Source organism: Marmota marmota, unplaced genomic scaffold (genome assembly GCF_001458135.2).
Source record: "Marmota marmota marmota unplaced genomic scaffold, marMar, whole genome shotgun sequence".
Taxonomy (NCBI): domain Eukaryota; kingdom Metazoa; phylum Chordata; class Mammalia; order Rodentia; family Sciuridae; genus Marmota; species Marmota marmota.
In genome coordinates, this window is record NW_026000240.1 from 3,745,850 (window position 1) to 3,759,491 (window position 13,642).

The following is a 13,642-nucleotide window of genomic DNA, read 5'->3' on the forward strand; positions in this document are numbered from 1 at the left end:
CACACACACACACAAACAAGACTGCTATTCTGTTCCTAAACAAGTTTAAAAATTACTAGATTACCGAGTTGAATGAAATTAAACTGGTGTTGGTACTAAATGCAGTGCCTTCTCAGAGCCCTGAGTGCGCTATTGTGTGTTCTCCAAAGGAAATGCGGTATGCATCTTTTCCCAGATGAATTCCATCCTCCCCATTAACATCTCCCAACGCGGTTTCACGAACACCGTATGGGAACTGCTGCTCGAAACAAAACATAATCAGAAGGTAAATGGGATAGAAAGGCACCCGACCTAGATAAGGCATGCCAGAAACAAGCGCAATGGCTGTTGAATTTTCTGCTCCATTTATACTGATAATGGAGCGCCGGCCCTGGGCTCTGTGCTGCTGCCGAATGTAGAAATTCTCTAGATACGACTGGGCCTTCAGTGGCCCAGCCTGGCACGCTGGCCTCCCCGTGGCCCTGCCTTGACCCTACCAGAGTTCGAGGCGGGGAGTCACAGAGCTCAAGCCGTGGTGCTCCCTGGAAAGCAAGAGTGAGGTTCGCTCTTGAAACTTGCTGGTGAAGCAGCTGAAAAGCCGGGGTGGGTGGGGGGGGGTGAAGCAGGGACCCAGACAGATGACAGCAGCAATAACACGCACAGTGTTTCTCTGGCTGGGGAACGCAACTGGGTGGTTTTCTGCTGGCAGAACTCCCTTCCACAGGCCTGGCCCAGGCGGACATGAAGAGTTCATGCTCCCTAGGGCCGCGTGGCTGCTGGTCAGTCTGTGTTTAGAAATGATCTGGTGGCAGGGCCTTGGGCTGGATATTTGCCACAGATAAGCCCAAGTGCGGGTAATTGAAAGCTGGCTGATGGTGGAAAGGCAAGATGGACAGGGCAGGGTCTTATTTTGTTTAATTGGAGGGGTTGGGTGCGTCGGAGAGAGGGAAGCCAGATCCTCTTGAGACCTGCTGAGACTGAAGACACAGAGATCCAGATAGAAACAGACTGGGAAGGAGATTGGTGTCCTGGACTGGAGCCCAAATAGCTGTCCCCACGTGAGCTTGGAGTCACAGCCATCACAGCATGTTGTACCCAAGGGATGCGCCTCCAGCTCCCACTAGCAGAGACCTCAGGAGTGCTGCTCTCAGACCTTGGGGCGTATGAGGTTTATGCAGAGTGGGGGCCAACCCAGGGCATCACACACGACATTAATAAAAAGGAGCCCAAACTTCTACGGAGCCACAGGGCAGTACAGGATTGGCTTGGGTCTGTTAAAAGTCCTCAGGGGAAAACAGCCATCGCTTTAAATGTTGAAAGTATTTATTACCCAGAAGACATAGACTTGATGATTTATTAGCACCAAAGGGGCAAGGAGAGCAAGGATGCCGTAAGGACGCATTACTGTTCCTTTGTCTTTGTCTTTAGACCACACTGATCCTCCATTCTCTTTCACAACCTACTTGCAACTTTAAAATTTTGTTTTTAAACAAAGTTCTTTTGACAGTGACTTATATCAAGCCAGTTCTCTACTTGCTCCTTTGCTGAGGGCCATCAGGCTTTGAATGTCCTACATCCTTTTTTTTTTTTTTTCCTGTGGTTTCAGGGCAACCAGTCTCCACCTTCTAAAACTAACCAAACACACCCTTCACTTTGGGTGAGTTCACCCTGGGCGCCAGCTGATTTCAATTAACAGGCTCTGAGCAAAGTTTCTCTCTCGGCAACTTGTTTTTTTAAAAAGCCAGACTTACTTTAATACATAACACAAGTTTCAGCCAGTGTGGGCAACATGAGCTAAACTGATACGTCCACTTGGATAATTAGGGAGTCCTTCCTGGAGGGCACCTGGGGCTGTAGTTTAAGACAGCAGGGCAGAGAGGCCCTATAGATCCCAGCCTGACCAGAAGCAGCCATCCAGTTTGCTGTGGGTTAATCCAGGAGGCTGGCCCATTGGCCAGCCAGGCCAACTTGAATGAACAACCCTGGAGCCACCCTGCCTAGCCCCCACCAAGCCCCCGCTGCCTGCTGTCTAGGGCTCGGACTGTCAGAAGAAATGCAGGCTTTACGCTCAGGTTCCCAGCTCCAGAATGCTTCTGCACAGTCAGGCCTAGGAGAGTAGGATTTTTGTGAACAATTCCAGGATGATTGAATGCTCAAGCATACCATTACTCTCATTAGAAAGGCTTGGCCACTTTCTCTCCCTGTTCCACTCCTTGCCCATTCCTTAATCATATCGAGGAAGTGGGAGGGGTGTGTCTGAGGCAGGACGCCTGGGTGTGGGGGCCCGCTCTGCCATAAATACCATCTGGGCTTCATGTGCCTCCCCTGCAAGGGGACCTGCTGCAATGACCCACAAGCTCCCATCCTGTTCTCATGTCCCACTTTGCAGCTCCCACACTAGAAGCTTCTCCATCCCCTGGAATTAAAGAGCAGCTAATAGGGGCTTGGGTTGTGGCTCAGTGGTAGAGCGCTTGCCTAGCATGCATGAGGCACTGGGTTCGATCCTCAACACCACATAAAAATAAAATAAAGAGAAGTAAATGAAGGTAAAATAAGATGTTAAAAAAAAAAAGAGCAGATAGTAAAGGCCACGTGCAATCTCTCCACAGTCTGCCAAAGGGATCTCCAGACATGTAGCTCTCAGGGTCCCCACAGGTCTTGGGGTGAGCAGGATAGTTGTCCCTGTGTAGCTGAGGTGCTGTGAGGTCACCCTTCACTCTGGGGCCAACAGCAGTCACAGGGACACAGAGATTTGAGCCCTAACCCAGCTTCCAAAAGCACTCTCCTGGGGGCTCCCACCCGACTTGAGGACCACCTTCGACCCCTCAGCTGAGTTGTTTGGCCTGACCTTCTCCTCCCTGGAGTTAGCTTCTCCCTGGCCTTTGTGTGCTCTGTGTGGCCCCGCAGCACACCCTCAGAGATAGGACACGCCCACCCCAAGTGTTACACTCCTCGGCAGAAGCCTGCTTCCCAGCCTGCACCTTCAGAGGTCTGGTCTCCTTGGGGTGACCTCAGATGGAGGGAGAATGTCTGAATCAGGTTTTGACTATGTGAAGTGTGGTGACAACCACTCACCTGGGGGCATTGTCATTAAGCGTTTTCACACACTGTCTGATTCAGCTGGTATCTGGGGTGGGAGGAGAGGAATTCATAGGGCCTCTCTTTGGCTTCTCATCCTTCTTCTAAAGAAGCCCCTGTTATACCACGTGGGGTCTCCATAGCCTGGATAGACTCTAAAGTAGACCAATTACCAGGTATACGTCCAGCAAGGCCCTGGGGAGCCTGGCAGGAGGGCTCCACCTAGGATGGGGAAGGAACTGGAGCCTGAAGGACTCTGAGACAGTGGTTCTCAGCCCTCCATGGGTGCCAGAATTGCCCAGGAAGCCCCAACCTCAGAGATGTGGCTTTTGTGGTGTGGTTGGGTGAGTCCAGTGTGTGGGAGGGGCCTCTTGCTTGAAGCCATCTCCTCAGCCAGGTGTTCGGCATGGCAGGGTGCAGGTGGATTTGGCTCCTGTCATCAGAATTCCAAAGTCTGTTATTGGCAAGGTGACTCCCCAGACCAGACACAACTGTAAGCTGACCTGTGTCCCTCCACGGACCCTGGGGCTGCCCACCAACAGCAGCAAGAAGGCAGAGCAGAGAGTCCCTGAGACTAGACCTCTGAAATTGGGACCAGCTAAGCCTTCAGGTCCTGTATTTTGGGGAGCTGGGTGGGACTGACACACAGAATCTAACAGCCACATTTATTTCCTCTTTTCCAAAGAGATTGCGTTGAGTGCTTGCTGCTTCACTCAGGGAAACCTGACAATCAGACCTGTCAGCACCTGTGCAAGGATGAGGTGATCACGTGGGTGGACACCATCGGTGAGTGTCAAGGTGGGGACAGGGTGCCGCTGGGGGTCCCTGTAGATCCCTGAAGATTTCCTCCTCTGTGGAGAGGAGGGTGGGCTTAACTCCGAGTTAGGAAGTCCAGCCTAGGCTTTCTTGGCATGACTTCTGGTTCTGCATAGAGACCCTGAGCTGAGTCCCCAAGCCTGTAAGATGGTACAGATGCATTGGGAAATAGCTTGGCAATTGGGAAATAGTTCAGCATTGAATCCCCACACAATCCAGAATTTGACTCCCAGGTCTATACCCAAGAGAACTGGGTCTACACACACACCTGCACACAAATGCCCATAGCAACATTAGTCACAGGAGTCAAAACTTGGAAACCACCCGAATGTCCACCCACTAATGAATGGCAAACAAAATGTGTCCTGTCCATGCTGTGGAATCTCATTGGTCATCAAAGGGAGTGAAAAGTTGACGCATGTGACAAGGTGGGTGAGTCTCAAAAACATTAACTAAGTGAAACAATGCCAACAGGAGAAAACATTCCATAATTCTATTTGAAATGTCCCAAAGCGAGAGAGCCTGTGGAGACAGAGTGGAGATCAGGGATGGCCAGGGACTGTGGAGAGGGAGAAATTGGCATTGACTGCTAATATGTATAGATTTCTTTTGGGGATGATGGAAGTGGTCTAGCATTAATGAGAATGGTTATATAACATGGTGAATTTACTAAAACTGACTATGTATTTTTAAAATGGTTAAAAATGGAAGGAGGGAAAAAAGACTACATACCTGGAAAGTGAATGTGCCCCCAAAGACCTCTTGCTGTAGACCTGCCTCTGCCTTGACTGCAGCTTCTGCAAACTCCCGGCCCCTGCCTCTTGTCTGTCTCAGTCCTGGCTTACCTCTTGTAGACTTCCTTGTTCCCACCTCCCTGATTTTTTTTTTTTTTAATTTTTACTTGTAGTTGGACACAATACCTTTGTAAAAAATAAAAATTAATTTATTTTTATGTGGTGCTGAGGATTGAACCCTACCACTGAGCCACAACCTCAGCTCACCCACCTCCCTGATTTTGACTGTCTGCTTGGTTAAATGATGGCCTCAGAGAATGTCAAGTCTTGTATTTATTCCACACATATTCCTTGAGCATCTACTTTATGCCAGGTGCTGATGTTATGCCTGAGGTGACAGCAGGGAGCTCACCATAGTGCCTGAGATACCATCTTCCTACCCATCCTCTGACTTGCCACTTGGGGCCTGGTATATGTCACGTTTTGCCTGCAGACCCAGGGCCAGTTCCCCAGAGCCAGACACAAGTGGTCAAAGAAGAAAAGCGGCCTTCTAGCATCTGTTGAAGTGATTATCTTGGTCCGTGCACAGCTGCTTCACAATCCAGCTCTCTGAGGTGAATCAGCAGATACAGTTCATGTTCCAGCTCATCATTTACCCTTTTCCTAGGCTTTTAAAATAAACGTTTGCCCTCATGAATCCCAGGCATTGGAGAAGGGGCTGAGAGAAAAGTCCAGACCTTTGTGTTTGATAACCACACTAATGTATCAGCTCCCATGTTAAAACTCCTTTGATCAACCAGGTTCAAAGGGCAAGAGTGGAAAAGCGTTTCATGTCATAACATTAACCTTTGGTTGCTGCTCAGGCCAACCTGTGATTGCTGCCCAATTTCCTTTTCCTTTGTTTCCCTGCTCACCCTTTTTCTCTAGTCCCTTTCCCTCCTAAAGATCAGTCTTGCAGCTGGGCACCAGGGCACATGCCTGTAATCCCAGGGACTCAGGAGGCTGAGGCAGGAGGATCACAAGGGAGAGGCCAGCTGGACAACTTAGCAAGACCCTGCCTCAAAATAAAAACTACAAAGGCCCGGGGATGTGGCTCAGTGGCAGAGCTCTTGCCTAGCATTCAGGAAGCCTTGGGTTTAATCCCAGGTACTAGGGGAAAATAAAATCAGTCTTGTAACCCCAGGGAAGCCACAGAACACCATGCCTAGACAGGGGACGGGGACTCCTTCCCACAGGTCAAAGGCAGCATGGGGCAGGGAGGAAGCAGCTTAACTCTGGGGAGTGAGGCCCGCTGGTATCCAGGCCAGGGCCAGGGAATGGCCCGACCTCCACCACTGGCTCACTTAATCTTTGGATGCGGGGTCACCCAGGGGACCAGCCTTGCATTCAAATATCCTCCTCACCTCTGGAGGTTGTTTTTGGTTTTACATCTCAGGGAAGAGCTGCCTCTTGGCCTCTGTAGCCTGCTTTCAACCCAAGTGGACTGGGAGTTGGAGAGGAAGCGGTCAGGGTGGCTTTTTCTTTTCTTTATCCTCCTAATTTCCATCGACTCCCTTCACCCATTCCCACCCACACCCATTCAAGGCTGCCTTTTTTCACCTCATCCCCAGCAAACACTTCAGAGGGCTGAAGACTCTGATGTGATCCACATGTCGCCAGAGCAATAAAGTCAGCCGGGGGCCTGCGATCCCGCTGTGAGACCCCTGAACTCATTGGAAAGCCTGCCACCCCTCTCAGCCCCTCTGTCTCCTCTTCCTTCTCCGAGGTGCCCGCTCCCCGCCCTGACCACCAGCAGCTCTGGGCTTCCCAGAGACAGGCTCAGGACGTTCTGTTTGCTTTTCTTCTAGTCAAAGATGACCAGGAGGCTGTGCTTTGCTTCTATAAAACTGCCAAGGACTGCATCATGACGTTCAGCTACGCAGACCTGCCCAGTGGGAAGACCAACCTGACGGTGCTGAGGGAGCCAGGTAGGTGGGACCCCAGCCCCTGGGTCCAGGTGTCTGATGCTGTTCCCTGCTCTGGGGCTGTGGCCCATTCCCTCCCCAGCACCCCCCTCACCATCCTTCCCAAACCCAGGAATACAGTTCACTGTGAAGATCAGGATCTAAGGCCACCGTTGTCCGATTCCTAGGGTTTAGAAGAAAGATGGGTACACAGCTGGGGGCCTGGGATGAGGGCAGAGCTGTGGGGGCAACAGGAGCCATAGTAGGGCAGGACATGCCCCTCGGGAATGTCATCTCGGCAGAGGCAGAGAGCTAATAAGGAAGGAGCCCTTGTGCTCTGCAGGGAGGGTGGGAGGTGCCAGGTCTGGCCCATCAGGGCTGGGCCCTTGCTCGAGTCAGTGAGCATCTGGGTGTGCACACTGCCCTGGCCAGCTGCTCAGGCTTCCCAGGGTGGATGCCAAGGAGGGAAGTTGGAGCGCCGCGGGCAGTGTTGCTGCTGGCCGCCACACTCAGCGTCCTGAGCCACTGCAGGGGCCCAACTTTCATTTGAACACCAACAACTCAGCCTTGCGTGTTGAGCCCAAGGACCAACAGCCTTGAAGTAACTGGGATTTCTAGATTATCCGCTTTTATTCTTCTTTGGACTGAAGAGAGCAGAAAAAGTTTTGCTCTCTTCAATTCACAGCATTGCAAACGCTTATTCCAAATTGAACCAAATCATCTCGCCTACTTTCCATGGCCAGAGACCCAGGGAACTGCAGTCCCAATCCAGGACATGTGCCTGTCAGAACAAGGCTTTGTTTTCAAGCACTGTCTCTGTGGTTGTTGAAAATAAACACACTTCGGGGTAAAAATGGGAGTTCATAACCCACTTGAATCAAATGTATGAAATATGATATGTCAAGAGCTTTGTAATGTTTTGAACAACCAATTAAAAAAAAAAGAAAAGAATCCCAGCGGCTCGGGAGGCTGAGGCAGGAGGATTGCAAGTTCAAAGACAGCCTTAGTAAAAGTGAGACTCTAAGCAACTCAGTGAGACCCTATCTCTAAATAAAACACAAAAAAAAGGGCTGGGAATGTGGCTCGGTGGTTGAGTACCCCTGAGTTCAATCCCTGGTACCCACACCCGCCACCAAAAAAAAAGAAAAAGAAAATAAGCATATTTGATCCAAGGGGCTCCTTCACACTAAGGGTTTAGAAATGTTGGCCAGCCTGGCCCTTGTGGAAATGGTTCATGCCCCTCTTCTCTGTAGTCTGTCCCTGAGAACACGGACATGAACACTGGGCCATGGTCTAGCGTCCTGTTCTGGAGCCTGGGCGGGCCAAGGCGAGGGCGTGGTCTGTTAGGGGACGTGCAGCTGTGCCCCAGGGCTCTCATGGAGACTTTGCTGTTAACTAGCCACATGACCCTGGAACAGTCACTGTCCCTCTTTGGATCTTTCACTCTCTGCACATTGGGGAAAACTGCCCGCCCCCCGCTGTCAGTCACACAGAGGCACCAGGGGATCTAGGAGAGGGCAGAGGAGAAGGCTCTGGGGGAGGCACATCTTTCAGCTCAGATGTGCCTGAGGCTGGGGGCAGGAGGGGCACAAGATGTTGGTGGCTTTGCCAACCCCCCATGTTCCTGGTCTCTTTTCAGAGTGTGGGACTGCCCCCAACGCCATGACCATTTTGCTGGCCGTGGTCGGCAGCATCCTCCTGATTGGGATTGCACTCCTGGCCATCTGGAAGCTGCTTGTCACCATCCATGACCGAAGAGAATTTGCCAAGTTCCAAAGTGAACGCTCCAGGGCACGCTATGAGATGGTAAGCAGAGGGGACGGGGGCGCAGAAGAGCCTTCCAGACCGGTGGCATGTCTGAGCTCAGCCGTGTGTTAGCAAGAGTGGTCCCCTGGCATCTTTAGCATTAAAAATAAAGAAGTGACACCCACAGGGCTATGCCCAGTCTAGACAATGACAGTGCGTGACTGTAGCACAGAGGGCCTCTCTGCACAGAGTCCTGCCCCAGGCCCAGGCTGGGAGTGCTGTGGGGCAGGGTCACCTGGCACAGCTCAAGCAGAAAGAGTCCACACAGCTCAGAGACAGTGGGCACATGGAAGAGCAGCTCAAGCAAGTTGCTATGGTCTGTTAGGAAATTCTTCTGAGGAAGCCTCGTCTCCCCAGGCAGACTGCAGGTTTGTGAAGGCCTGAGCACACGGGAAGCCCCCACTGAATCCCAGGAGAGAGTGTCTGTCACAATTGGAAAGGGCTTTCAGAGACCCAATGCCTCATTTCAGAGACAAAGAGTAAAAGTTCAGAGAAGGCAAGGGACTCTCCCACGGATACAGAGCAAGTCAGAAGCAGAGCCAGCCCTAGAGCACAGATGGTGGCCCCCCAGCTGCATGCTCTGCCTGCCCCCTTCCTGGCGACTGACCATGAGGGGAAGGGCATCTAGTTTGTTGTTTTACATGGGAGAACTAACACAAGTCCTCTTACCGTCACACCCTGCAGGCTTCAAACCCCCTCTACAGAAAGCCCATCTCCACTCACACTGTGGATTTTACCTTCAACAAGTTCAACAAATCCTACAACGGCACCGTAGACTGACAGCGCCCCCTCCCAGAGAGGTACAGAGGGACTAACAAAAAAGACTGCCAGGCCTGGACAGCTGCTCACGTGATCACGGCTCCCTAGATAGGCAAGCACAGAGAAGCCCTTCCGGCCAGCCTGGGCAAGGAGCCCACCACCTGCCCAGGAGGGCGCCTGGCCATGCCACCTGGCTGCTGGGCCAGAGCCACGCAAGGCCACCTCCCCTCCAAGCCTGGAAAAACAAGAGGACTTGGCGCTCCTGGCTTTCTCCGCCATGTCCTGATGAACTGCTGGGATGCTGGGCTGCTTCTGCCTCCCTCGCTGGCCAGAGAGAAGGCTACCGGGAAGGGCCAGAGTGTACAAAGCCAACCTGTGGCCTGAATTTTTTTCCCGTTGGTCATTTTTATATGTAATAAAAAGATCATGCATTTATGGCGTAGTTCTGAGGGCTGGGAATCCTCCGCCTGGTGTCGTGCCCTGCACATGGGTGTTGGTGATGGATTGTTAGGTGCCTGTTGAAGGTACATAGTTTGCGAACGTCTGTTTTCCTCTCCTGTCTGTGTTCGTTTAGTACTTTTGTAATGAAATGGAAAAAGATTGTCTGCAATTGAAAGTAAAGATTCAAACAAAATGCGCTGGTGTCTGCCTGATGCTCTCTGACATGTGTGTTCCTTAATGAATGGTCTTGACTGCTGCCCCAGTGACAGGGACCCTAGCCAGCCTGATACTCCAGAGCAGGCTCCTCAGAGAGGGCTCCCTGAGGTCAGAAAAGTCAGGGTAGCTCAAGGGAGCTCTGAGCAAGTGCCTCTGGTCCCTCCCAGGTTTTGCTCAGAGTTGTAGACATGAAAACCACCACTCGGGCATGAAACTCACCACCCACCCCCCGTTCTGTCCTGTTCTGTTCTAAGGTGCTGAAACTGGAAATAGAAGGTACAGATGACAAAGGGTCAAGCTATGCCTTCCTCCCAAAACTACCTCTTATATATCATCCTCGGTGACATTTCCCCCACCCAACTCCTATGTTCCGCCCAGACCCCAAACACAAAACTCATTTCCACTTTTGTTTCCTGTAGAGTCCTAAAGGCCCCTCAGATTCCGTCAGAGATGAACGGGACCCCAGAGGTCTTCTGATCCTATAGCCTTACTTACAGAAGAAGAAGCCGATTCACAGAGAAGGTGAGTGTCTTGCCCAAGTGTCAGGCTAACTGTGACAATCTGGCACTAAGACCCCTGGCTCAAGATCATCCAGAGTGGCAGCCTCTGATGCCTGCTCTTCCCTCCACAAACCTCTTCACTGATCATTTTTGCTGTTTGTGTCACTTCAAGGCTACTATGCCTTCGTTCCTAATTCATCTGTTCTCCGTCTTGGACTAAATTCCCCTGACTTCATTTTACCAAGGCTAAGACAAATGCCTGTCAGCCAATAGGGCTGATTACATGGAGCAAAAAGAACAGATTCCTTTTTTATTGTACATCATAATTATGCATAAGAGTGGAATTCATTATGCCATATTCACATGCACATTATGCAATTTGATCAATCTCATTCCCCAGTAGTTTTTCTTTCCCTTCCATCCTGCCTCCCCCATCTGATTGCTCCACTCTACTGATTGATCTCCCTTCCATTAATGTTTTAATTATTACATTACAATTATACAAGTGAGATTCATTGTATCATGTTCGCACATGGACGTAGCATAGTTTGGGAGATTTCATTCCCCAGGACTTCCCTATGACCTCCCCTCCTCCCTCCTCCAACCTCTTCCCCTATTAGTTTCCTTCCTATTTTCATGAGATCCCTTTTCAATTCCTTTGTCTTCTTCTTCTTTTCTTCTCCCACATGTGAAAGAAAACATTTGACCCTTGACTGAGTCTGGCTTATTTCACTCAGCATGATGTTCCATTCATTTACTAGCAAATGACATCATTTCTTATTTGTGGCTGAGTAAAACTCTATTGTATATCTATACACCACGTTTTCTTTCTTTTAAAAAATATTTTATTTATTTCTATTCTTTATTCATCTGTTGAGGGACACCTAAGCTGGTTCCATAACTTGACTATTGTGAATTGTGTTACTGTGGACACTGAGACGCATAGATCACTATAGTATGCTGATTTTAGATCTTTGGAATCAAATGAGCTGGATGGCTGGGTCATATGGTAGTTTCATGCCTCATCTTTTGAGGAATCTACCACTGTTTTCCAAAGTAGCTATACTAATTTGCAGTCCCACCAACAGTCTATGAATGTACCTTTTCTCCCACATCCTCACCAGCAATTATTGTTATTTACATTCTTGATGATTGTCATTCTAACTGGAGATGAAATCAGTGTAGTTTTGATATGCATTTCCGTGATTGCTAAGGATGTTGAATAATTTTTCATATATTTGTTGGCCACTTATATTTCTTCTTTTGAGAAATGTCTATTCTTTTGCTAATTTATTGATTGGTTATTTGGGGGGGGGGGTTGGCATTAAGTTTTTCAAGTTCTAATTATACTCTGGATAGTAATCCCCTGTTGGAAGAGTAGGTGACATAGATTTTCAGCTCTCTCTTCACTCTTAATCATTCCCTTGGCTGTGTAGAAGCTTTATAATTTGATGGCATCCGATTTAGTGATTCCCAGAAGAACATATTCTTACTTTCCTTGCTCTTGAGAACTTGAGGAAGCTGCCTTAAGTGCTGTTCAGTATAAAGATAAATGTAATGAAAATATACAACAGATAGATAAAATGGTAACTTTGAGGCTTTCTACATTGAAAAAGATGATCTTTTAAAAAAATTTTAGTTGTAGTTGGACACAATACCTTTATTATTTTTTATTTTATTTTATGTGGTGCTGAGGATAGAACCCAGGGCCTCACACATACTAGGCAAGTTCTCTACCACTGAGCCACAACCCCAGCCCAAGATAGATGATCTTTTAAGCAGCTTTGGGGCATCTCCCAAAGATGTTGTGGATTTCCTGGAGATAAAACATTAACTTGTTCAAAGTCCCATTTTCTATAGGCAGCTCTGTGTGTGCACAACATTCTGGAGCCACATACCCTATGGCAGCTCCCTCTGTATTAGAAGGTCAGATAACTGACCCCTGGTTTCTACCTGATATGGAATTTTGGGTGTTTCATCCCAACACCAGGAAAGATGTGTGGATGGGACCTACTACCCACAGTGCCCTGCTGCCCCCTGCTGGAAGCTCTCTGTTTGGACCCCTGACTTTTGAGATTCTAATCAGTATACGCAAACTTGTCATTTTTTACCCAATTGGGACTATACTGTCCGTCTTTTGAAAAGGACAGGGAATTGTCATTCTGCTTGGTTAAACAGTACTTCATCAAACCAAAGTACAATAGCACCTCTTCTGGAGAAGAAATGGACTTTTAAAATTTGCTTCATTGGGATCAAAGTTCAAGTTGTTACCAAGAACTTGTTCATATTTCAGATGGACAGAGAGGGAGGCCAGGCCTCTCTCTGTGGGAGTGCTCTGCACTTTTAACTGAGTAGCTGTTCTTGGAAAACTTCCAGCACATGTGGCTCTTACCTGCTCCTGGGACAGCCTCATACACTCTGCTGCTGTTATGGACTGAATTGTCCCTCAAATTCATACATGAAGCTTTAACCCCGGATGTGATGGTATCTTGAGGTAGGACCTTTAAAGAAGGAATTGAGGTTAAATGAGGCCATAAGATGGCGCCTCATTCCAACACAACTGGTGTGTTTATGGGAGGAGGAGGCGCCAGGGATGCAGAGGAAAGACCCCGCTAGGACACAGTGAGGGGGCGGCTGTCTGCAGCAGCGAGGTCTCAGGAGAAATCCTACGTGCTGCTGCCTGATCTTGGACATCCAGCCTCCGGAACTATAAGGAATGAATTCCCATTGTAAGACATCAGGCCATGGTAAGTGGTGAGGGCACCTGAGCAGACTGAAACTGAGCCAGCTGCAGTGGCACTTTGTGATGGCTGAGGGAGCAGGAAAGAGGAGCTCTGGGCAGTGCTGGCCATGATCTGAGGAAGCTGGGCTCCTATGAGGGGCAGCCACCATACTACAGAGGCAGATGACACAGATGTGCCCCGAGCAGTCCACCACCTGGCACCTGCAGCCAGTTGTAAGCACTCAGAGTGGCCTGTCACCCTGGCAGTGAGCCATTCTGGTCCCTCTGAGAAGGCACTGCAGGCTGCAGGGCTGAGCTAGGTCAATCCCACCTGGCTTCCTGTCCCCTTTCTCTGGGGCCCCTCCGGGCCCTCTGGGGGACTTGGACTAGAGCAAGAGGACAGGAGGGAAGGCTGAGCTGCCTGAGGAGCAGTCCTGCCAGGCCTGAGGTGCTGCCCAGGGAACTGGGCTTGCTGCTGTGGGAGGGACAGGTGGGAGCAGGGACAGAGGTCACTGCCTGGCCAGCCCGGCTGACAGAGCCACTCCCCAGATAGGTTGGATGACATGTCACATGAGAAGGCCTTCACTTTGGATTCATGTCTTGTGGGGTTTAATGCCAGAGAGTCCCTCTGCCCTGTGACTGGTGCTG

At 49.8% G+C, this 13,642-nt stretch overlaps 1 protein-coding gene across 3 annotated transcripts in view; it reads left to right on the forward strand.

Annotated features, from left to right (window-relative positions):
- Itgb5 (integrin subunit beta 5) overlaps nt 1-9,749 on the forward strand; it is a 99,208-nt gene extending 89,459 nt beyond the window's left edge. For 2 of the 3 annotated variants that reach the window (XM_048794397.1, XM_015486719.2), the window contains 4 exons: nt 3,743-3,843; nt 6,455-6,574; nt 8,190-8,356; nt 9,041-9,749. In XM_048794397.1, coding sequence (XP_048650354.1) covers nt 3,743-3,843; nt 6,455-6,574; nt 8,190-8,356; nt 9,041-9,136 — 484 coding nt within the window. In that variant the 3' untranslated portion in view covers nt 9,137-9,749. The remainder of the gene's footprint in view (nt 1-3,742; nt 3,844-6,454; nt 6,575-8,189; nt 8,357-9,040) is intronic. The other variant, XM_048794398.1, reaches the window with a different exon arrangement.
- Nucleotides 9,750-13,642: the final 3,893 nt, after the last annotated feature.